The 25,937-nt window shown below is 47.7% G+C and overlaps 1 protein-coding gene across 1 annotated transcript in view; it reads left to right on the top strand.

The window, feature by feature from the left end:
- The first annotated feature begins 6,878 nt into the window (after positions 1-6,878).
- Positions 6,879-25,937, top strand: part of LOC149334432 (kelch-like protein 6) — a 40,570-nt gene continuing 21,511 nt past the window's right edge. The window contains exons 1-4 of the mRNA XM_089556238.1: positions 6,879-7,106; positions 11,159-11,365; positions 17,068-17,264; positions 22,176-22,468. Of these exons, the coding sequence (XP_089412364.1) occupies positions 6,879-7,106; positions 11,159-11,365; positions 17,068-17,264; positions 22,176-22,468 (925 nt within the window). The remainder of the gene's footprint in view (positions 7,107-11,158; positions 11,366-17,067; positions 17,265-22,175; positions 22,469-25,937) is intronic.

Raw genomic sequence — 25,937 nt, forward strand, 5'->3', positions numbered from 1 at the left:
CTCATTGACTTTCTGGAGGATGTTTTCCTGGTCAGTTACCGGCACGCCATGTATCTCCAGATTCGTTTTTCTGCTCCTAAACTCAAGGTCATTTATATCAGCATGCAGCTGGCGTATTTCTTCAGCATTATTGGCGTTTTCTACATGTTCGAGCCTTTTCTTAATCTGTACGATCTCTTTATCCTGGTTGTCAAGACGATTTAGGATATCATCAGAATGATCAGACATAGTTTGAATTGAGTGTTCGATGTTGTCGACCTGCTCCTTAAGTGGCAAGAGGGCGTCGAGCTTGCGACTCAGTTCAGCAAACGCGGCCTAGTGGTTTGAGCGCCCGTCTCGGCTGCGGGAGGTGGGTGGTTCGAAACCCACCGCCGGGCACCCACCGGTCAAAAGGGTACAAACGTCCCCCGGCCTGGTGCTCGGCTCTTTTTAGGGGTGCAAGTTTGGGAGAAGCAAAAAAAGGCCACAAATTGGGCTTATGCCGCACGAGGCGGACTTATGGTTGCTTGGCGGGGGAACTTATCACTCATCCGTCAAGGCAACTGTTTGGTCTAAGACCCTTTTCCCAAGCATTTCACCCTAGAAGAGCCGAGCACCAGGCCAGGGGAAATCTTGTACCCATTAAAGAAACCGATGGGTACCCGGCGGCACTGGGGATCGAACCCAGAACCTGCCGAATGCGAGGCGGATGCTCTACCACAAGGCCACGCTTCGGTATATATGCATAAAGTCATTCGCTACCTTATATTCATAGATCCCTAGGAGTCCTCGTAGCCCTCCTGACACAGTGGTGCAGCGATGTCCAACTGCCTTATGATAGCAGGTCCTCCCAGCGGTGGGCCTTGTGCGGCCCTGGTTGCTATCCCCGAGCGACCAGTCATTGATTTAAATGCCACCTGCCACGATGGGTAGCTTCCTCATAATTCGGTGGGCAGGTTGTGATGAGGCGCAAAGCCACGTGACCTAAGTGGCCCACCTGCTTCCTAGGTTGCTCTCCAGGCACCACCTTCCATATTCATGCTCGGGATTTTTCGCGCGCAACACCGAAACCACCGACGCCGGATTTTCTGGGCAACCCGGTCGTTCACCCTATCGCGTTAAAATGTGCATAGTTTTCCCGGAAAAAGTATCCTTTTTTCTCTGTCGCTGCCACTGTCGTCTGGGTACACTCTACAATCTACACGCAAATACGTCTATATGGGATAAAAAAGGGGGGTAAGGTGTGATCTAGCGAACTGCGCTAGAGGTCAGTTTACTCCTTTTTACTGCTTTCTGTTCAGATTGTACCCTGCTTCGTCATGTAGCCACTGCAGAGGAGTCAGCAACACCCACACACATCGGCAGCCAAACTTCAGCCTCCCGTAAAGCCCACTCCCTCGTCCGTCCACTCTCACACTCTTTTGAAGCGAAAAGCTTCACTAGGCTCGTCAACACCGCGCTTCGCGTGAGCCGGAGGCCAGATTTGCCACTTCTGCGCATGCGCGAAACCGGTTGACGTCACGCGCAGCGCAGGTGGCCGGCGACTCCGCAATAAAAAAGAATAAAAATAAGGACAAAAACGAGAATAAAAAAAGTAATGGAAGAAATAAAATATCAGAAATTAAAAAAACAAACAAGAAAAACAGTGCGCCAGGAAAAACTCATATCTTGGTGGACACCCGAACCGTGCCGTAAGGGAAGGAAAACGAAAAGGAAATTGGTTTTAAGGAAAGGAAACGACGCCAGTCTCTCTCATATCTCGATGGATACCCGAACCGCGCCGTAAGGCCGTTGAGGAAAATGAAATCAAATGAAAATTGGTTTTAAGGAAATGAAATGCCTGTCTCTCACATCTTGGCATGCACCCGAAAGGAATGGACACCGCAGTACATGTCTCTAAAACAACCTTCTTAGTCAGCACCGTATTCACTACACGCGCGTCTCCTCCTCCGCCTCCGTACAGGCAGTGTGTGGACGGCCGAACGCCTCCACCGTTATCGCGGTGCTCCCAGTGCATTGTGCGCGAACTGCGACAGCCATGATGTCAAACCAAGCGTAACTGAACCTTTTCGCTTGTGTATCCATGCTTAACCACAGCTAAGCCAATGCCAATTTTTTCTGTGTACAACAGCCCTCTGGCTCCCTACCTGTGACTACGCCCTGCGACGAGGAAGCCAAGGAGGCGCCAAGCTGGAGAGAAGCCGTAAGCACCAGGACCCACGGCGCCGTCATCGCCATCGGCAGACAGTAGATGGACAACAAGCACGCTCAGGAGAGGCACGCTCTATCCGACTCCCGTTTCGTTCTTGTGGATGGTGCCGGCCTCAACAGAAGTCGCCGAGTGCATTCGGACGCATCTTTCCGGCGCAACGGTAGGCATCACAGCTATCGACAGCAGTGTCACGCGAGGGACCCGGATAGGGAGGGTGGTACTCTATTGTGCGCGACTGAAGTGTCGCGCTTTGTAACACGCCAACATGCAATTACGTGCATCATGCGTTGTGTCCACCGCGCGCCTCAGAGTCCGGGAGAAGCCGCTGCCAACTCTCGCCTAATGTTGGGGACGAGCGCCATCTTGCGTGATTCGGCTGACAGGGCGAAATTAAAGAAGCCTCCGTCGAATTCATTCAAGTGTGTCCTTGTGCGTGAGGTGCTTTGTTCGGATCGCTCCTTTCGTCGATATGCCGCTGTCGAAAATATTGATTGCCGAGCCTTTGTGCCCGCACGAGTCCTGTTCAATATTATTTCCTTTATTGTTACAGGTGCCGTCCATTGTTTTTCTTTATTTGTATCTTAAGGAGGAATAGTGAGAGTTCATCTTAGCACCCAAGTCAAGAATTTTTAGACAAAAATATCGGATACTCGAATATTGTAAGGTGCTAGTTAATTAAAAGACTAGCGCATAGAACTAGGACAAAGACAGAGAAGGAGACAGGACGAGCGCTAAACATCAACTAAAGGTTTACTACACCAAACATGTACTTAAAACACTTCAGTGGCACATGCGCACACTGAGTTACAAAAAACTAATCAAGAATTGGCAAACTGTTTCGCCAAACAGTTTGCCAATTCTTGATTAGTTTTTTGTAACTCAGTGTGCGCATGTGCCACTGAAGTGTTTTAAGTACATGTTTGGTGTAGTAAACCTTTAGTTGATGTTTAGCGCTCGTCCTGTCTCCTTCTCTGTCTTTGTCCTAGTTCTATGCGCTAGTCTTTTAATTAACTATGTCAAACCAACTAGCCCAGCTTTCCGCCTTGATTGTAAGGTGCTGTTCTGGAAATACTGAAGGTAATGGTGCATTCTTTCAATGCGCACCACAATCTTTTGCAGTTTTTCCATCGCGCGCATCGAGTAGGTAAGGCTGCCACAGAAAACCAATGGAGCACTTTTTTTGACCATAGCAAAAATGTCAATAGCAAGAAATGCAACCCTGCCAAGGGGATACCTGCTGATTTATTAATTTTTATAGCGAAATCTTACAATATATGAAAAACTCACGTTCATAAACTATTTCACGTTGGAAAATGCTTTCCTCTTGATTTACTCGTTATGTATTGCTCGTGTAGTCAGGCTCTTCCACTGTTATGTGCTATATGCGAACAAAGGGGGCGGAGGGGGGGGGGGGGGGGCTTTTTTTCGCTGTGTTGCAGGCTATTGTGTCCTTTATCGTTTTGTTATTTGTAAATGAAGTCCGCTGCGGAGCTCCGTGTTGGTGTTGGCGTTATCTGGAGACCGCACCTCCACCAGTAATGTAACGAGAAGAAACACATTTAGAGAAGAGAAATGAATATGTGTACAGGGAAAGGCACTCGAAGAGACGAACAACGAAGGGACGGGCAGAGCAGCACCACAACACGCATTATGTCCTCGTCGTCTTCCGCGCAGAGGTACAGCGCTTTGTTCTCGTCGTTGTCCGCGCCTAAGGCCATGACAATCATTAATTTATTGTACTGCTTTTCAGTGCGATTCGAAAACCATTTATTAGTGCTGCAGTGCTCGGGATATGCCTATAATTTTTTAAGAAATAGTATATAAATCTTTCACAAGAAAGCGATTCTTACATGAATAAAAATACTCCATTAACATCCCTGAGCAACTTCCAGCGTGCGAGGGCAAATATCTTAGAGTGTGGCTTGTTTTCAACCCGTTGTTTGTTAGGGTATCGCCAGATAGCATATATTTTCGAATCTAGGCCGGCCATGATTCGAAGGCGACACACGAAAGTTAATGCCGAACAAGAAAAAGGGGTAAGGTTTCAACGCAGTTCAACCGCGTAGACGTGCGAAACCATGTGTTTAGCCTGGTTGGCTCACGGTTTCGCTTTGATAAGCTCTAATTCAGGTTAAACTCTAATCGTGGTTAAGCTGATCTGGTCTGTTCGCGCCGTAGATGGACGTTGACGAAGACGACGATGCGCAATGCACAGCGCGAGAGCGTATTGCCACAGGTCTGTTTGTGACGCTGTTCAAAATTTCTTGCTGGAATCTCATCGACTGCCTTGCTAAAGCTTACAGTATTTTCTTTTTTATGCTTTATTATATTTCGAATTAATCTCTTGTTTTTTTTTTCTCTTTCCCTCTCTTTCTCTTCAATCCAAACTCGCACCTTTTTTCACTCCCCGCCCTCCTTGTGGTAGACTGTCCCGGTGTTGCTCTCCCGTGTGCTTTTATTTTGCCTTTGCTATGTACAGGTGAATAGCAACCGTTACCTACCGATTCTTGGCCGATCCCCCAGTGTGGGTATGTGCCATCTCTGTCAAAGGCTACAACAACAACCACAGCATTTTACCATCAGGCGTGATCAGCTACGGCGATAGAAGAGTGCTCTCGTGGCGTGTTCGAAACCCGGCCGCGGCAATATCGTTTCTGCACCCTCAAGGTCAAGGACGCCCGCAAGATTCTTGCTAGGGTTTGACCCCGTGAAGTAGTGCTTTCGCACTAAAGATCTTTCCACGAATGTAAGTCGACCGAAAAATCAATTCAGAACAATACGCAAACGACGTTTATTTCCATGAACCTGCTCCCGCTCACTCGTCCTTGTCATTCCTGACCTTCTTCTCGCCGTCCTCTTCGTACAGGGCACAATGTTCTGTGCCATCAAGCGCGTTGGAAATGCTGCACTTCTAGAACGAGCGCGCAACCAACCTTTCCGGAACGTCATCGCTGGCTGCCGCGATCCACCTACAACTGCTAGCGATGCGCGCTTGATCCGGCCTTTTGGAGTTAGCTCGCGCGTTTCACTGGTCGCGTGCAACGCCTCGTTCTCTTTCCAGCTCTCTCGCTTTGACCTGTGACGCAAAATATTTCACTTTTCAAGATAGCCCCGACATCTGCCGGAAACTAACAGAAGGCACTCTAAATAACAACAGACAACTAGCATTAGACACTGCAAGTGAATTCGGAAACACACTAACTAGACTTTATACATTCTCTTTAAATACTACTTTAAAGATGGTAATTTGTCTGACTAAAAGCTTGCGCTCCTGCATGTGATACATCTGTTTCATCTAGCAGCTGCGACAAAATTGATGACACCTTGGTGTATTTTGTCTGTTGCTTCTTCTTGCTTTACATTGCGCCTTTTCTTGCATCATTTGCTTGTTTGGTCCGTTCTTGACTGCGGCAGCACCACTATCTTGTATATCTTGTCTTGTAACCTCTCCGTAACGGCCTCCGGCAAATAGTATTTTTAAATAATAAATAAAAACTTTTCAAAAACACTGAGCACGAAGTGGCGAGCTATTCGATGTACAAGCAGCTTGTTGGATATGTGTAGTTCTGTACTAATACCAGAAACGTTGCACAAGAATTAATACCCGTTATTCTCCTCGCATCATCTTCTATGAAGGCCCAGCGTGAAGGCCCAGCGTGCCTTCACGCTGGGCCTTTCATGAAGGCTCATCGTTCAATAAATCACCTTCAAATTGTTACAGGCGCAGGACACACAAATGAAGGAATACATAGACAAACCGCGCTCTCACAACTGATCTCACTGTTCAAAAAAGAGACTATTGATACACGAACCTAGATAAGAAGCGAGGTACAAGGTGCAACACGAACAATAAACAGAACTCTACAAACAAAAATCAGTGTACTCCTTAACGCTGGTGATCAGCGGCTACTCCCGGGGACAAAGATGAAGCTAATCAAGCTGGCTGAAGACGACGCCGCTGTTGGTTTTGGTTGAGTACGCAGGGTGACCAGATCTTTGGGAGTCGCGGATTGAGTGCATTTGGCACGAAGCCAACGGAACGACACACACTGTCAAGCTGCCATTTTTTATTATTAACCCACACACAGAGCAAAGAAAAGGTGAAACAGCGACGCCGCACCAACGGATACATGGCGCCATCTGGTGACTAGCCATAACAATACTGACAGCTGCTGCCCAAGGGATAGCGGCAGTCGTTTAAGCGGGGAGCGGCTTCTGATCGCTCTTCTGTATCCGCTAGTAATAAAGTTTCACCATCACCGCTCCAGTCTCTATCTCTTTTTTTTATTCGTCTCATCCGACCTCTAACACCTTTATAGCCTGAGTCCCTTTCGGACGTTTGGGACAAGCCACAAAATTTTGAGGATGAAGGTAGCTCATTACGGAATTTACATCAGCGTTTTTGGCTCTGCGGGGAACCATATATTTTTAGTGTTGTGTGCAAGGCTCTAATTTGTGATGCCTGGAGTTGTGATCCAGCGAAGAAGAAGTTGATTCTTAGCGCTCGAGCACGGGGCACAGAAGAGGAGGTCAAGCTGCCCTCATAGCGTGAACCAACAACATCATGTGCTCATGTGTGCAGTAGGTAAGCGTCATTACCTTCTTGAAGGCGACAACAACAGCTCGTGCCACGCCACCGCAGTCCCCAGCAGCCGCCAGCTCAGACGCGTTTGCCTCAGCAGCCGCCATGTTCTCGGGAAACGGGCTGCTTCCCGGCGGCGACACGTCGGCGACCGCCGTCCTGCGCACGACGGACGGTGGCGAGTTCCGGGTGCATCGACCGTTCCTCCGAGCGACGAGCTCCTACTTCTCTGCCCTGTTCCACAAGGACAACGGGCCGCCGAGGAATGCACTCATCTCTGGGGTCAAGGGATCCACGCTCGAGACCTTACTCACCTTCCTGTACACTGGCCAGGTCAGTGCCAGCACGCTTCGCGGCTGTTGCAACGCAGAGGGCGCGCCTGCCGCCGTATTCTGCAGCTGATAAACGCAGCTGCAGAGGGCCCTCAAAGGAGTGCCGGCAGCTAATGGCGTTCATCTATTGTCCTTACGACGAGGTCAACCGACTTGTACTTGCTAAAGTGACATCGCAGATGGCTGGCAGGTGTAAGGCGATTGGCCGCGGCGTCCCGGTCGCAGGGGTCCCGACGATGAGTAGACGTCATTGCTTGCAGCGTCTCTTTTGAGGGGCGTTTGCCTCTGGGACTCTGTGTTTTTGAGTTGCACTTAACTATTGAGGGCATCATTATTTGCCACAGAGATGTCCCATATGAGCCAAAAGTTTCCATGGAAATTTCGTGCAGTGCCAGAGTTTCTCACCGGGCCCTTGCTGGAGAGTTCGCGTGGTAACTGCGGTGTTGCACTGCCCAAAAGGGCCGCTATAGGGTGCCTCCCTTTCTCGAAAGAAGCACACGTGCCATGAGAGCTCAGACAGAGCTCCACAAAAGGAACCACGGAAACTTCCGAGAGCTGGACACCTGGAATCTGGCGAGTTAGGCGATGTCATGAAGGCCAAATTCGATAAGGAAGGAAAATAAATTCCATTTATGTCGCAGATGCTCTTCGAGTGGAGGCTGCGCGTTAAAGAAACTGGAGATAGTCGCGCTTTGCCCCGCCTTGGAATGTCTGGCGTTCAATGATATAGGGAATAGACTTGTTATTGTGGTGTCACTAAGGAAATACCAATTTGAGTGGTAATTTCTTTCAGGATATAACTAATGTGGCTGTTGGTTTTATTTTCGACGGGCTGTCACGGAACCGCCCTCTATACGGCTCAAAGCACTTCATCCTCACGCCAGCGCTTCGATCAGAAAGCCTATATTCGTGGGTGCAGCAGTGATTTTCCTTGCCGTAACGCTAACTTTGTCGAGTTAGAATGAAAAGTCATGGTTTCGGGTCCGTTTTCCTGCAGCAGCTAGAAAACTCCGTCGATTTGAAAAACTCCATCAAAACTCTGTTTGCGCCAAACTTTACCTCTCATATTCCCCCCCAAAAAGGGAAAATTCGTCGAATGGAGCGTCATTGAGATGCTGTTGGCGTTACACTATTAGCAGTAAGCAAAATGTTTTATTTCTGCTCTACCTTGAGTTGCAATAGGAAAGAGACAATAGCGAGTTCTCCTCCATGTCTCTCAAACTGCACATCGCTACCTGCGCGCAGACAGGCTAAGGACTCAAGCAGATCCCCTCTTCGTGACGTCTCCAAATGAAGTTGTCTGGCCCCAGCTTGGCTACTCCTAGGATGTAATGGTCCTAAGACCAGATGCTTTTATCTGGAACGTTTATTGAAAATCCACGCGGCCTTAGCATGAGCCTGGGTTGGGATATGACCGCTGAATATAACTTACGAATTGGACGTCGCCATGTTTAACAGGAAGTTCATTGAACGAGTTTTTCGCTTGTGGTTTTCCAAGCCAGAGCACTTTATGAACACTGATTTGCCTGAGGAATGCTAAGGACGAGGCCCACCCTCCGAAGAAGAAGGGACGTTCCTGGGACTTTTTCAAGGAACAAACAAATGCTTATATGTATACCGGCCTTGAGAGTAATAAAATGAAATGAAATGAAATATGCAGATGTAACTGAGCGCCGAGGCGCGTCTGAACTTCAGCACGGAAGATCATGGACAGAGCCCACACATCGCACACCACACAATGATGAGTTCACCACGAGACCACTACGAGTCCACCTCGAGTCCACACTCCTGCGTCGGGCGCAGGTCTTATTATACCCATGAGTCACCCCAGTGTCCCTAGGTGTCTTTATGTAGCAGGCCTGACGTGCGCCCAATCTAGGATTGAAATTTCCATCGCGTGCCACGACAGGTGACCAAATGCTGCGACGTCACCGGACATGCGATGAAAGGCTCCACCGGCGAATGGCGTCTCATGGTGCGTGCAGGCCCAGTCATGACAACATGCATGCCGGCGTGTTGGGGCATAATTTACCCGGAGTTAGGTTTAAAGCATGATGTGTACATGTGAGAACGCGAGATACATTGCATAATTGTAACAATGTTGCAGGGCGGTAAATGTTTGTAGATAATCATACAGCCTTCATTAGGAAAATTTTAAAATTCAAGTATTTTCCCCCCAATGGATAAAAAATTCGTCAGTGAGGACGTCAGTGCAATGGGCAGTTTTCACCAGCTCAAAATTTGTCCGCTGAGGTGCCAGTACTCAAGCAAAACTTGTTGCTGGTCGAGTTGGTGCATATTCTTCGGCAAACGCTAGCGCAACATGAAACAAGCGCGTCGTCCTGTCTTCCTCGCACATGATTGTTTTATGTTGTGCCAAACTTTACCGTAGGTATCAGTAAAGCTCTCCCAGGAAGCGTACCAAAAAATGGCCCCGTAATGAAAGAGTTTGTTCAAAATGAGATGCGCGCAAAACTACTTTGTAGCTTTTCAAATGGTCGCAGGCAAAGTGTCCTTATTATCTGCTCAGCTCTGCGTACACCGAAGAGCCAGAAGTCTGCGATAGTTGTGCACCTTTGAATACTGGCCGTGCAGAGCGCCCATGTGGATTTTAACTTGTGATTCGACGTGATGAAGGCAACGAGCCACTGGAGCACACTGCAGGAGAGTTCTAAAACAAACTTCTCGTTAAAAAACGCGCCGAGCATATACCCTCATGGTAATAAGAATTTCAGTTAAATCTCGGCTAGCATGAAATGTTTGTTATCGGAGTCGCAGTTATTCTGATCAGGGGTGTGTAGTAGGTGCGTGGGGTGGCGTACATCACGCATTGTGTGTCCACCCACGTCCACGTGTTACGCACCATAAAGGACGGTGGCTAAACAATATACAGACCTCCACAGGAGCCTCGCAGCAACAGGTTATTCTGGCTGTTGAGAGTGCGGGAACTTAACCGTCAACTTTTCCCTGTTCTACTGTCACAACCCAACGCCCGATATGGTGGTGCCCTTCGACCTCTTTTTGAAAGGGCCCATAAAGGCATGCGACCGGCGTGACAGGTAGTATGACGCGTTACCGTGGCATTATGCAATGCCATCACCGCATTTTGATTAATTAGTGTGATCACGTTCAAGCTGCTTTCTTTGTATTCATTTCTTCAGTTTCTTGTTACATTCCTTCCTGCAACGCAAAACACCAACTCCGGAGTATCGGGAAACAAGCCCTGAACATATGCGACTGTAAAAATAAACGGTAGCTCTAAAAGGGTACCGTGCCTATACTGGCAGGTTCCTTGTAAAATATCAGTCCCTGAATACAGGGCACAAGACGGAGCACATCTGCAGATGCACTAGTCGAACCCAGTAGAGAGGTCGGCGATGTGTTTCACATGGTGTGAGCATGTACTCAGAATCCTCACCTTCCCCTTTCCCCCACCCCCACCCGAGAGGCATGGGAGACTGCCCTCCTCAACTGTTCCTCACTGGAGACCCAAAGGGCTCTGGTATAGCGGGCGCGAGGCGCGGCCTCTTCGTGCGGTGTCCCGGACTAAGGATAGCGACCATGTAGCGGGGTCTTCTGACCCCCGAACTCTCCGAGTATTAAAAAGTGTTTCATCACTACCGCCACCACTGCGAAACGCAGCAAGCGGTCGTTGAAAATTGGTTTTTGAGGAAAAGAAATCGCGTCGTATCTGTCTCACACCTCGGTGGAAATCTTAACTAAGCCATAAAGAAATAAATAAATGAGGGAGTGAAAGAACAAAGGAAGAAAGGGGTGCCGCAGTGTAGGACTTCGGACTAATTTCGACCACCTGGGTATATTCTAGGCACTATAGCCAGGGGTTCTTTAACGCACACTGACATCGTCACACAGCGCACGGGCTCCTTTTATGTTTCACCTCCATCGAAACGTGGCCGCCGCGGTCGGGGGTTCGAGCATGGGTACTCCGGCTCAGTAGAAGAGCGCCTTAACCACTGAGCCATTGCGGCACGTGCAAGTGGATTTTTTTTTCGGGGCGGCAACCGTGGCTATCGCCTTCGTCACCCGCCGCAGCTACGTCTGAACAGTGAGAACGTGCTGGACGTGTTGGAGGCTGCCGACATGCTGGTTATGCTCGAGGCCCGGGAGCAGTGCTTGCAAGAGCTTCCCAAGTTCCTGGTGCCCGAGAACTGCTTGAGCATGTTGCTACAGACTCGCCGCTACCGCTCCGAAAGTCTCAGCGAGGCCGTAATGGCCTACGTAAGAGCGCACTTCGACAAGGTGAGCAGCCGAAGGCATTCCATTACCCGGCCATGTAATCAGCACCGTAAGAATTGGTGCGACTGCTTCTCCTGCAAGGCAGAGGGTTCTGCTACTGGTCCCAAATTTCGCGTTACAATTGCTCGAATTCGAATTACAGAGCCTCTCGTCAAATGCAGACACTCCCTCCCCCATATTTCCTGACCTCTTCTTTCTTGTGGGATGCAACCTTGAACAATTTTACACAGACGGCATATCATCCATTCTAACAGGTTGCTGCCATACTGTTCGTTGGAACTCTTCGTGCGTGTAGGGGTATACCACTTCGCCCTTGCATGCACCCGATGCTCACAGCTGTCCAGCGAGGTATAGTCCTGCGCCCAGGTTGGAAAAGTTTAAGGAGACGAGAGGCGACGATGCTGTTCAGATCAACTCTATGCCATCCGTGTCGAAAGATTCAAGGTGGTCAACCCGCATGGCATTAAACTGACCGGTCCGGAACCATGCATATCCTTTTTCCACCCTGTCATGTATCTATAAGCATGAAATCCATTGTTACCTCAACGAGGTATCCCCAACCTCTTGTAGCCATTCATGTCCGGTCTAAGCGCCTATCATTTTCTTAATTTCAATCTTCTCAATAACCTGAGTTTCTTCTCTATCTACGCTACTCTTTATCTCAGTTTAAGTTTTCCAATCACGGTTTGGTTTAACGTCCCGAAGCTACTGAGGCTATACGGGAGGCCCTAATGAAGGGCTAAGGAAATTTCGACCACGTGGGGCTCTTTGACAAGCACTGACATCGCACAGTACACGGGCCTCCAGAATTTCGCCTCCGCTCAAATGCGACCGCCGCGGTTTTCCAATAATCGCTAGAACGCCTTGGCGGGCTAGTTGGTTAAGCATCCGGTGTTAAACAGCGCGAACACAGACCAGCACAAGAAACGAGGAAACAGACGAACACTGCGCTGACTATCATCTGAAGGTTTATGTTCGTGCCACTAAGTATATACATACATGGCACCGGTATAGAAACACAAACACGCAAAAAAGAAAAAAATAAAGCTTTTTAACACATTGGGTACTGCTTAAAAAGTTCAGTAACAAAATCTTCCTGCCAAGTACGGCACTCGAGCTTTCTACAAGTCAAAAAGCTGCTTTCTTCTGGTTATCCACTTGAGCTTCTGACGTCAATGGCCGAGTCGGTCCTAAAGAAGAGCATGTCAAGCTGAGCCACTCATGATGCCTAGAATCAGACACGAGTCGCAAACGTGTCGCTGTGATTCCATATCTGCATGGAATTTCATACTCCTGAAAAAGAAGTTGGGAAAAAAGTTGGTGTCTGTGTTCTCTTTTCTGCGCCTGATCATATGGCTTGCTTGTGCCGAGCTGTGAGTGACGAAAAGGGTAAGGTGGCTAAGTGCACAATGAAGAACCAGCAGCGCTTCGTGCCTTGCAATAGGGTGGCTGTTTATAACGTTCGTGTGCCCTGCAGTGGGCAGTACGTAGGGCAATCTGGATGCTGTATAAACTAAAGACTAAACGAATACTGCTATAAAATTTCAAAAGTAGTTTCTGAACACCTTAGAATTCATTGCAGGAATTGTGAATTGGCAAAAAAAAGAAAAAAAAACAGTTCGTGCCGCTGTATCGTGAAACAACAGTCATCGCAAAGACCCAGGACAAAATCGCAAGGGAAATAATCGAGGCATACAAGGTAATGAATCAGGAAAATGCATTTGTCAGCGGCGCTTTGTTTGCACTGCTGCAAAAAGAGCTGTCACTTCTGGGGTACTGATATTCTCTGTTGATTCACTGAGTTTTTTTTTTGTTGCTGTTGTCGCGTTTTTCTTTTTTCGCATTGTGTGTCTTTCCCGACCGGTGAGAAAGGGAGAAGCCCTTTAATGAAAAAGCACAGAATTTAGCAGGCATTTAAAAATTTCTAGCCTGCTACTCAGCGTGGGCAAGGAACTTTGGAAGATGAAGACGGGTGGACAGCGCTGCGGAAAAGGTAAAATAAAAGAAACATAAAGGGGAGAAAAAATGCGGCCATTATGTGCGTACTAAGGTACATCGGCAAGTAAGGGTTAACATAGGAAATGATCAAGTAGATAATCCGATAAATCGTCTAACAAAGCTTCCTGCGTGAAGAATGCATGAAGGTAACATGCAAGGCGAAATTGAAGTTTGCAAGACATCCAACGTAATTTATATATGCAAAGAAAAAGTTGGTTGCATGTCTCTGTTGCCTAAGGCAAGCTAAGAGACCTCAAACACTATCCATTGTTAGAGGCACTAAGGAGAGCTTCTCCATGTTATGTTCATAATGCGTACGCTCGTCAGCATAAGCAGGGCACTCAAGCACGATTTGTTCGACAGTTTTGTTCAAGCCGCAGTTGTCCCAAAGCGGGCAGTTTATTTGACGGAAACGGTATCGTAGGCCGTTTATACATGCAGCATTCAGGAAGTCGGTTATAAAGTAAGGTGTGAAGATGGGCTAGCTGGTTCTTGTTCAGTCAATTCATACCTTCGTGAAGACGTGTCTGCACTTCGTGTGGTGCAGTTTGTGACTCGTTTTGTTGTCCCGGCTTCGCGAAGTTTTAAAATGATCAGTCAAAGTGTTTCCAGATGGCGAGGAATTCTGTGTGGGAGTCTTGATCTTAGATGAGGGTCGACTGAGTAAAGTAACTTGTAGTGATGTGTCGGCAAGCTCCAGAGCCAATACATTTCTTCAGAAGCAAATCCGTTTCGGACGCATCAGATTTCGCCAAGAAATCAGAATGTATCTCCGATGTTGGTGGCCTTTACGCGCCACTTCATCTGCTTTTTCGTTGGCCAGAATGCCAGTCTGCTAATATCCACTGAAAAGTTATGCAGTAGCCTGCGACAATAGCTAAATGATGCAGATACCCGATGTCAATAGAAATGGGCTAATAATTGGTTTCCTTCACCAGTCTGGACAGGATCTGCAGATATGCATTGGAGTCGGTAAAGCAAACCCATCGGCCGGTGGTTTGGCGCGGGATATAGGAAACAGATTCTTTAGTGCCGTGAAGCTCAGCTGTCGTAGAGGATGTCTTCCGCTGCAACCAGTAATAAAGGACATGGCTTGTTGAGGGCACATAAAGGCCACAGGAAGAAGTTTCTTGAGCAGTTGAACCGTCGATGAAGATGTGGGCCTGCTCCGTATATTTCACGATTAAGTAGGCTCGAATAGCTTGCAGAAACGCTGCTCCAGGAGTCGAGGACGAAGAGCCGCTTTGCGATGGCGACATAGGTCACTTCATCGTAACGCAGAGACATGCGTCCGTTTGATTCTGCGATAGCTATATGGATACCTCAGTTGTGAAAGGCAGGTCTAACGCTGGCAATACCACTTGTGCGATGCCTGACTGACTATCTGCGGAGAGTGTCGAAGGCCCTGACCCCACACACAGCAAGCAGTCTATATTATTGTTCTCAGACTTCTTTCAAGGATTTTCGTTCATGCAGAGAGAGTGCAGCGGAGGGTTGAAGCTGTTGAAGTGGCGTATGCATACCTATAACGATCCGCCAATTATTGGTTAATGGTTGGAGCACATCCAGCGTAGAACCAGTCACGCCGCCTTTGCCGACTGAGTTTGTCCAGGTAGAGCCAAGTGTGGGAGTTTGTCCAGGTAGAGCCAAATGTGGCGTTGCGCCCGTCGGCAGGCACGCAGATCTTCGAGGTTTTTTGTCCGCATAGCTTTCCATCCAGCTCGGCTGCGGATAGCGCACAGCCTTCGAAATTCCTCATCATTTGAAAGTTGCCTATCATTTTTAGCTGTAATTCGTGTACTTTCTCTCAGTCAGTGAGCCATTGTAGATACTACTGATGTCATCTATGTATTTACGCGTAGTGGCACGGAAATAAACCTTCAGTTCATAGCGCTGTGCTCGTCTTGTTTCCTTGCCTCTGGTGCCTGTCTGTGTTCGAGTTGTTCGATACGGGATGCTTAATAGAGTGCGCCCGTACTAATGGCACTTGACTTGTTTCCGCTCGCCACTTCGGCAACAATGAGGGTTGGGCCTACAATCATCGAAATTTCCTGCCAAATCAAGCACAGTACGAATTTACTGAATATCGTTCAAGGGCCAGTTCCATCCGCAAGGTTTTAGTGACTGGTGTGGCTTTACGTGTCTTCAAAAATGTTCTACTTAAGTGGATGCTGCAGGCACACTTAAAATAAGAGCGGTTATACTATACTAGAAGCATTGCTCAAGTCTACTTGTAGCCTCCATCTAAGCGCGATTATTTCTGTAAGACACGGTACAGTCACACTAGTCACTAAAACCTTGTCCATAGAATTCGCACTTGAACGATATTCAGTATTCACAGCTGCGACAGAAAAGAGCGTTAAACGCATGTTCGGGAGGCGTCACAATGTCTGAAGCTGTCGCAGGATGTCATCCAAGGAAGGAGAGAGCGAGCGCGTGCTAGGAATAGAAAAGGGTATAGTTTGTCTCAGGGAAGCCCTATCTTATTCAGGAAAAGAAACGCAGTCGGGAATATTATGCATCTGGTGTTTCAAGAGAACCCCTAATCATTCATGCCACGAATCAAGCGTTGTAAACAATAACTAGCGGCTTCTAGACAACTGAATTGTCTGACAACTGGAATTCTAGACAACTGAATTCCGACCGCAATTGAAGAATGGAACCTTCTGCCGGACTCACTAACAAATGTGCACGATGCCGCAAGGTTTAAGGCGATGTTGTTAGATCACCTGGGTTGACATGGCTTTTTTTTCTTCGATTTGTGTTTATATGAAATCCTTTTTCCTGTATGGAGTTTTGCTGCCCTAACCTTTCTCCGACGTGTGTGGTGCTTGTTGCCTAAAGGCATTTTTTACCTGCACCGTTCTAACTATCGCGTTCTTTGCTTCTATTTATGTTCCTATATTGCATTGTTATATTTTTGTGACCTTTGTTTTCCACATCAACCTTGTATACGCTCCCCCCTTATGGAATACCCCGACAGGGGCCTTTAAGGGACAATAAATGTTGATGATGATGATGAACTGGGGCTCGAGTGCAGAAGATGGTTTCACTTTTTACGTGGAGAAGGCATAGGCACTGGGAGAGAAATGCTCTAAGTTCGCGCTTCTTGCGTTAGTCGCAAGAACTAACTACAGCTAATGCGACCATTGCAAATTGTCTAAAATATCTTTCCGTTACACCCATTCTTCCACAGTGCGGTTCAGGTGTTCACATTGTCAACACCCTGCAAGTCTGCTACCGCGTCTTTAATCACAAGTACTCATAACTCCCTAGAAGATGCGCCCTGCCTGTGACTTCTGTATGGCGGGGACGCGCGTGTCCGGAGCTGTGCTGTGAATCAAGAGTGAAGCGTCACCAGCACGTAGAGCTGACACTCTATCTCCGAGTGCCCCGCTGTAACGGGGGACGTAGCAGTAACAAGTACTACCTCTCACTATAAATGCCTGGTGTGTGTCTGGACCTGCTGCTCAACAGAAAACACGTATGACTACGGATCAAGAGATTCTAGGTTCGAATCCATGTAGGCTCGTTTACCCCTTACGGCTGCGTACAGGGAGTTATGATGTCATCGGGGACAGAGTGAAGCCACGTTGTACTGGGGACGTAGTACCAGCAACAATCCTCGCTGAAAAACATTAGTTGCCGTGTTTGCAAGCACGTCGTTACTTCTACCACGTTTGACTACTTCATTATTCGTGGCGCAGATCTGGCGACACAGCGAGGGCTTCAGGAAGATACCGGAGTGGCTGTTGTACGACCTGCTGGCATCGCCGGAGCTCAGCGTCCAGCGTGAAGTGGACGTGCTGGAGGCTATAGCGCGCTGGTGTTCTGCTAGGGCAGCGGACAGCGCCAGGCTGCCGGAGCTGCTGCTGTGCGTTCGTGTAGGCCGCTGCGAACCTCAGTGAGTGACCTGCCGCTCTGGGGCCACCGGAATCAAATGAAAGCAGTTTACTCAGCCTCATTCAGTACATGAGGTATTCTTGTTAAAAAAATGCACAGCGTGATTCTTGCTTGCCTAGGCCCCGAAGCGAATCTAATGAGCTGATAATAATTATCCTCAAATACAAAAGAGTAAGACGCACCAGTACGTTCGTAATTATGCGCATGATTTATAGAATTATGCACACATATCGAGCGCTCAGATAGAAAATCAAAAGCATGCAAACATGTTGTTTCTCATGGCTAATGAAGCGATCTACTTCCCAAGTGCCGATATTCGTAGGTAATAAGCAAGCACACTAACTTCAAAAACGCGTTATGATTGAACTCAGCTCTTTCGAAAGCTGAATTGTACCAGTATCTTAGAATCCATACCAACAGCAACCTCACGTAGTCCGAGCACATCGTGAAGCTTGCAGCTGAGACTTAGAAATCGCTCTGGTTAGGTAAAACTAGAACTCATTTCTAGCCTTACAACTACACTTTGGTGGATGTGAATGCTGAGAATCATTATGCGACAACTATAGACGTCTCTTACTGGAGCAAGCAGAACCTAGTCTGCCTGCCAGAACTTCAGCACGGCAGCACGCGCCAAAAATCATTCGTAGGGCAGGGTTTGTGGAATCGATTTCAGCAACGGCGATAATTATTTTTAACTGAAGACATAACTTCGCCTGAAACAAAACTATCAAGAGAAAAGCTGAAAAGGAGACGAATGTTGAAATAATTCGCAAAAACAGTATCAGCAACTCCAGCCGCACACTATGCTCGGGTTCCGGCGACACCTGTCCACGCAGGACGTCGTGCTCCAATTCAGAAATGAAATCCTAGGCACAGACCTCTCCCACCGGCCGAGAGCGATGCTTACACTAGACCTATCTAAAGCTTTTGATAATGGTAAGCACTCGGCAATACTCATGGGCCTCAGTAATCTGAACGTTGGGAAGGTGGCATACAATTACGTCAGCCTTCCTGAAGGACAGGACAGCACAAATACGATTCGGCTCCGCCAAATCCGACCCCTTCCATATGGGCGGAACAGGTACCCCACAAGGCGCGGTCCTCTCGCCGTTGCTTTTCAATGTGACCCTCCTTCAGTTCGCCCATGAGCTTCGAGAAATTCTCCACCCAGAACATTCTCTGTAGCGGACGATATTACCTGCTGGTCTGATACAGGAAATAATGGCCAAGTTGAGGAGACACTTCAAACCCCTACAGATGTCGCCCAGTCCCATGCCAGGAGCATTAGCGTAACCTGATCCCCGTGTAAATCGGAATTTTTGGTGTTTCGTGAAAAACCCTGGGACTCAAACCCCCCTAGGGTGATAACCGCCCTCAATGGTGCCCGCATAAACGAAGTCCAATCCGTCTGGGTACTAGGAATGCTCCTACAGAACAGTGGAAGAAATAATGCGATAATTGCCCAGCTCAAAGCAAGCGCCAGCAGTACGTCTCTCCTCATCCTCAGAATTACTAACAAACACAGAGGAATAAGGGAGGCGGTCACATGGCGACTAGTGCAAGACTTTGCCCTCAGCCGTATAACATGTGCTATCTCTTGCGTGCATCTATCCTGAAGTGAGAGAGTCGTTAGACATAATCATTCGCGCAGCATATAAAACCGCCTTCCACATACCCAAAAATACCTTCACCAAAAAACTGTTCAAGCTAGCGGTACATAACACAATCGATGAACTGGCTGAGGTGCACCTTGCAGCTCACTAGGAACGCCTCTCCCACACAACCGCAGGAAGGGCTTTCCTTAGAACACTTACAATTGGGTGCATCACCACAGCCACCCTCGGACTATCGCTCTTTAATCAAATTGCAAACCAATTCCTCTGCTCCCCAAAAACACGCACCCTGTGCATGAAAACGGCCGACGCGCCGCCAGCGCCAAAGCACTGCATAAACAGTACTCCCCCTTGCCGGAAACTGTTCACGTCGATATGGCGGAATATCCCGAGAAGAAAGCATTTCCACTCGCCGTCTTACACCCCCACGGACAACTCCTGGTGACGGACACCTCCCTCGACACCTGACTATCGATAGAGGCTGAGGAGGCGGCCATTGCAATCGCCATAGCCAGCATCAAGGCGGGATACATCCTCAGTGATTCAAAGGAAGCAATCAGGAACTTTGCTAAGAGAAGGCTTCATGCCCCAGCTCTCTCCATCCTGGCAAGAGCCAAATTATCCACAGAACAGTTCCGGCTGATATAGTTGCTAGCACATTCATCCCACCCTGGGAACACGGCAGCTCATGAATGTGTGCGAGGATTTATCAATCGGGCACAAAGTGACCAGTGCCCCTGGTTCAGGAGGTAGCGCCTGGTAACCTACCATGAAATCACCCTCCGCTAAAGAAACTATTGACTCAAATACCCACTCCCGCACAAATCCTTCTCCAAAGCAGATCACATTGCCTGGCGGCAACTTCACACGGGTACATTCCCGAATCCTTATATCTACTCTCTGATGTATCCCGCGGAATACTTTCAGCTGCACTTTCTGCAATCATTCTAAAGCAAACCTCAATCATATCCTATTCGAATGACCAGAGGACCAACCACCTCTGAGCTTCCAATTCTCAAACCAAAGTCAGTGGGAGACTGCGCTGCTCAGCCCTGACCTGGAGGCACAACACCGGGTGGTGGATTGGGTCCTGGAGGTCGCAATTTAGCGTGGATTTCAAGCCATCTAGCCCTGCCGAGAGGGCCCACGCGCTTTCTAAACCTTATTCCTAACCCCTGCTTTGTTTTTCATACGACAAATAAAAGTTTCTTCCTCCTCCGCACAAACTGCGCATGTTAACGCTATGACAAAAAACTCAGTGTTGTTACCATGCCCCAATTTTGAGAGTTAGCTCTGCTCTGAGCACAAATCATTTTTGTAGTGTTCTGATTTGAACTGCTAGGCTCTATTGTACACCGACACTTTGGCTGGTGAAGCAGGATGCAGCCAGACGGTGATGCGTATTGGCAGCCTGCTAAATTAGCCGAGAGAGCCACCGCCGTTGGCGCTGCCGTCAAAAAAAAACTTAAACATGCTGTGCTGTTGCTGATGCGTTGTAACTTTGTCCGTAGCCAAGGTTTGCATTTTGCGGATGGCGCCGACGCCGAAAGCGGGAAAGTGTAGGATAGAGCTAAGAAGAGCTAACGCTGAATAAGCGCCGCGTTCAAAGTGGCGGGATCGGCCCTGGCCTCAACGATTTCATTACGATAGAGCTGGAATGCAAAGCCCACCAAGTGCAGTGGTTTTCACAGCAGGCGGTAAAAATATATCCGGATACCTTCAGTAGAGTCGAACTTAGAGCCGAGAAGATTTTTTTAGCACGTCTAAACCAATCAATCAAGCACGAATGTGATGCAGCGCTAGTGTTCTTGCTCCAGGGTATTTCTAATCCATTTTAGTCTTTTATGATTACTTATTACAGCCGTCGTATTCGAATCTCACCGGCGGTTTGTCGTTTTTTTTTATGCTTTCTAACCAATTGTCTTTAAATAACTACGTAGTATTCTCCCACTTATTAACGCCATAAATAAAATAAAAAAATCCCCTTTGCTCTATGGTTTAAGGCTTATGGGGGTTTAACGTTCCAAAGCAACTCAGGCTATGAGGGTCGCCGTAGTGAAGGGCTCCGGAAAATTCGACCATCTGGGGTTCTTTAACGGGCACTGACATCGCGCAGTACACGGACCTCTATGGTTTCGGTGACTGTTGGTATCTTTCATGTATGTCAGAACGAGCCCCTCTTTTCCTTTCTCTTATCTCCTCCGTAGCTAACGAGGGCTTCGGTTCTGGCAGAACGTAGCGATCTCGCACAACTTGCACCCTCACCGCTCGATCATGTTCCTACGTGGCACTTGTGGTAATACAAGACATACGATGTGCCCTTCTATGGACGAGTGTGGCGCTGTAACGCTCATGGTTGGGTCACGCTACACGTAAATACCCCGAAAGCTAAAGATCGGACAGCGGTCTACGTAGCTCAGTTGGCAGTGCACGGGATGAGAAATTCGGAGGTTTTGGGTTCGGCTTCTACCGGTGGCATTTGGTTTTTTCTTCTGCATTTTAATCAATTATCTTAATATATTTTCTCTGGTATTCTCTCATTGATGAACACCACAAATTGAAAGAAAACCACACCCCGCGGAGGCTCAGTGGTTACGGCGCTCGGCTGCTGACCCGAAAGACGCGGGTTCGATCCCGGCCACGGGGGCTGAATTTGGATGGAGGCGAAATTCTAGAGGCCCGTGTACTGTGCGATGTCAGTGCACGTTAAAGAACCCCAGGTGGACGAAATTTTCGGAGCCCTCCACTACGGCGTCTGTCATAGCTTGAGTTGCTTTTGGACGTTAAACCCGAATCAATCAATCAATCAATCAATCAATCAATCAATCAATCAATCAATCAATCAATCAATCAATCAATCAATCAATCAATCAATCAATCAATCAATCAATCTAAAGAAAACCTTCAGTGATCTTGAGAAAAAACACAGCGCTTGCAGACAAAGGACCAGAACAAGAAGGACCCACAACTGCGCTGCTTGCAGACAAAGGACCAGAACAAGAAGGACACACAACTGCGCTGCTTGCAGACAAAGGACCAGAACAAGAAGGACACACAACTGCGCTTGTTCTGGTCCTTTGTCTGCAAGCGCTGTGTTTTTTCTCAAGATGTACCCCAACCAACTCAGCCCAGCAACACACCTTGCTTCAGTGATCCTTGGATTCGGTGGCTGTTGGCTGCCTTCATTTATATGCGACAACGAGAACAGACAACACGAACAGAGGAGTGTTGCTTTGGGACCTTTCATGCGTCTCTGGGCTGTTTATATTCACGCCGTTTTTTCTTCGGTCGGCCCGCAGGGACCTCAACGGGTTCCGGGAGCGCTGGCCAGCGCTGGCAGAGAGGGCCGACTACCAGGAGGCAATTACCGAAGCTCTCAAGCTTGGCCCATGTGAGTGCTCGCGCAACCCGCTGCTGCTCAAACTTCTCAAGCCCGATGAACCACCGCCGGAACCGCAACCAGTGCTCGAGAACGAGTGGCCACTTTTACCGGCAGCGGTCGCACCCGGGGGTCTTCTGGCGGCCCAAGCCTTAGCCGCGGCTCTAACTGCAGCACAAGCACCGCCGACGCAAGAACCTGAACCTCCGGGTCGTAAGTAGAGGGCATTGACTCGGCATTTGCTTCCCTTTCCGAGTGGTCTTAGCTTCACAGCGTTCTCTTTGCGGCAGCGAACACTAACCTCATGATTTATTTATTTATTTATTCATTTATTTATTTATTTACCCACAGCGCCAAGCGGCATTACAGTGGGGGAGGGTACACACAAAAAAAATTACCGACGATTACGTTACTTCCTAATGCGAAATTTGAGCGCAGCAAATAAGCTGTTTCACCTTTTCGATAGATTGAGGCAAAGAAATCGAGCAACACATGTATGCGCTATCACAGAATTTTTTTTTTATTTTTCACACGTATTCGCAATTTCGGCTCGGGCGGTGCACATATACAGATCCGCCGCCACCGATCTGGCTCTCTGATTGCCACCGCACAGGGGTTGCATTGGAGGAGGAGCGAAGAAAGGAATTAAGTTCGAGCCGGCGCTTTGACAACCGGAGACTCGCAGGAAGAGGGGGGAGGGGGGCGGCGTGTACACCCAGCGGCAAACGATGGGGGCAGAAGCGCGCGCAGCAAGCGGACAACACGATAAAGGGAGGAGGGAAGAGATAGCAGCGACTGACTGATGCCGCTGACGCCGATAGCGCTGGGGGGATGAAAGGGGGGCGGAGCTGGTTACGAGGCCGACGCCGACGCGAAACCCAGGAACGGACGCCAAAGAGCTGCGCTCTAAAACAAACATAACATAAGCAGTGTCAGCCATGGAAACGTACAAATTGCATCAAAACAAAGAAAAACAAAAACAAAAATTTCACAGAACCACGAAACTGAAATTGTTATTATAAGGTAGGAAAGAAAACATCATTAAAAATAATGCAAGCAATGTGTGAAGACAATTTGTTGCAGTTGCGTATTGTTCTGGAAAAAACAGACAATCGAAATACATCAGTTTTTGAGGCAATATCCCGTACCTTGAAACTGTGGACTATGCGGTCAGATATATAACGAGGTGCCAGTATATACTTCGTTCTTTCAATGCCAACAGAACAATGATAAATCGCGTGAAGAAACTTCAGTCGCAACTTACGTCGACGGATTTCCAAATGCTCCCATTGCAGTCTTGTCTTTCTCGCTTTCCCGAGGCCCCCGCTAAACCATTCCTTACATTGAAGCTCAAGGACACGCACTTAGTTATTCAGCAGTGGTGCGTTAGTGCGCCAGTTTTTTAGTGCATTAGTGCGTTTTTTTTTCTTCAAAGCTTTGGTGCACTGCACTGGCTTCTAGCGGCGTTTTGCGTTTGTGCTACATCTAGGGCACTCTCAAATACCAGATGTTTCAGGGAAGTCTTTAAGTACTCTTCAAAAATAGGCTTTTTGGGGTAAAAATATGGCCTTTTGCAGCATAGGATTAGCAGTGTTGGCGGACACCGGAACGCCAGTGAATTGTCTTAAGTAGTAAGCTGCAGAACTAATTTCTGATGAATAACTTTTTAGCTAACACAGCTAGGCAACTGGTTGCACTTAGGGACTTGTACTGGTCGTTAGTAATAGCCATATCAGTTTTTAGAATTTCGAAAACGTGACCGCCCTCGGCGCTGTAGCGCGACAAAATTCGGCTACATCGTGCCAAACACCTGCGCTTTCGAAAAGCATGCAGGCAAAGCGACCTTTCCAGTGCACGTAACTAGACAAAAAAGCCAAAATTTTGTCGAGCCACAGCACCAAGCGTAACTGCGTATTTTAAACTGATATAGCTACTCCTAACGGCCGGCTACAAATCTGATTGCAAATAGGCGCCTAACTCTAATAGCTAAAAAGTTCATGATTAAAAATTAGCTAAACAGCTTACTCCTAAAAACCATTCTCCGGTTTTCTGGTGTCCGCAAACACCGGCAATACTATGCTGAAAAACTATACTTTGATCTAAAAGAGCTATTTTTTAGAATTCCTTACTCTTCCCCAAAACACCTGGTATAAATTTTTAATGTCTACTCATACTCCACTTTTGGAGTATGGGTCGATAATCTGGAATCTTCATAAACAGTCCGATATCAGTAAGCTGGAATCCGTCCAAAGGAAAGCAGTACGGTTTATTTGCCGACGGTATGACAGAAGTTTTTCAGCTTCACGCACTCTTCCTGCCATAGGCCTTTCCCTCCTTTGTACCCGCCGCGACAATGAGTGTTTAAAATATTTTCATGGTATTGTTAATTGATCCCGCTTTGCTTCATTGTCTCAGTATTTGCAATTTTCAAAACCTTCATTTACAAGGAGCTACCAGCCGTTGAATGTAATACCCATTCACGCGCGGACTGACATGTTAAAATTTAGTTTTTTTCCATGTGTTATCGAAAGATAGAATTCTTTACCCAATGATGTACGCTCTCTGGAATCAAACTTACTTTTCAACGTTGTTCCAAATCTGTAATTAATCTGCTGAATTACTGCTCTGTATTTTATTGGCATTCACTTTTAAATATGTTGTCCTTCTCTTCCTTTTCTTTTTTTCTTCCTCCCACTCCTGCAATCGCCCCATCGAGGCTGCAGTATATGTAAATAAATAAATGAAATAAATATAAATATGCATATTTAAATTAATACCTATCAGATTTTCTAAGCCATTAAGCATCCGCAGGTATAGCGCACCTCAACATTCTTTGCTCTCGTCAGTCGGGAACATAAGTTTGGAGGGGGGGGGGACGTCATCTCTAACAGTCACCCATAAAAGCGCCTCTGGAATATGCGGCATACTCATTAAGAAATGGCAAGCGCAACAACAGTCGCTTCATATAAAGGCAGACGCGGTAACTGAGAATCTGCTGCTGCTGCCTGCGCTTCGCGGTTTCCTTAATGGAGGAAGAAAGTCAATGATTTTTCTAAATCCCAACTGTTTATAACTTAGAAAGGTGTAGCGCATCTTTGCTTTGTTGGCATATTGTAGGTTTTATCCTATCGTGGGCCTGTTAATATCACGGGCGTCGCACAAGAAGCAGCGCCGAGGTCTGCCCCGTGCAGCTTTGTCGTGCTCCAGAAGAGACTTTATCCGGGATGGCAACGCCGGTTCATACCGCTTTTGGCGTCCGCGAGCTGCTCTGACTGCATGGTTACAAAGTATACTGAAGGGCCAGTGACCATACACACCATTTCTGCGCTCCTCTCGAGCAATTGATGTTTTTTACGTTTCGGAAAGTTTAGCACGAAGAATCCCGTAACTTTGAATACTCTATAGCCAAACGGGCGAGTTGGTGGTACATATTAAATGCCAACAGCGCAAACGACGCCGACAAAGTAGAAGAAAACACAGCACACAGCGCTTGTCCTGTGTACGACTGCATATTAAAATCTGACTTTAGCCTAAGTATGGTTTTGCTATTGGCTGTGGGTGTTCCCCGACGCCAGACATGTCCCCTAAAGTGGATATTTACTGCAAGGGTGTTCCCGTTGGCTGTAGGACATGTGTAAAGCACTCTTGTAAATGACTATATAGCGAGGCAGCTTGCTAGGCA

Source organism: Amblyomma mixtum, chromosome 8 (assembly GCF_055824585.1).
Source record: "Amblyomma mixtum isolate Tamu chromosome 8, ASM5582458v1, whole genome shotgun sequence".
In the NCBI taxonomy this organism is placed as follows: domain Eukaryota; kingdom Metazoa; phylum Arthropoda; class Arachnida; order Ixodida; family Ixodidae; genus Amblyomma; species Amblyomma mixtum.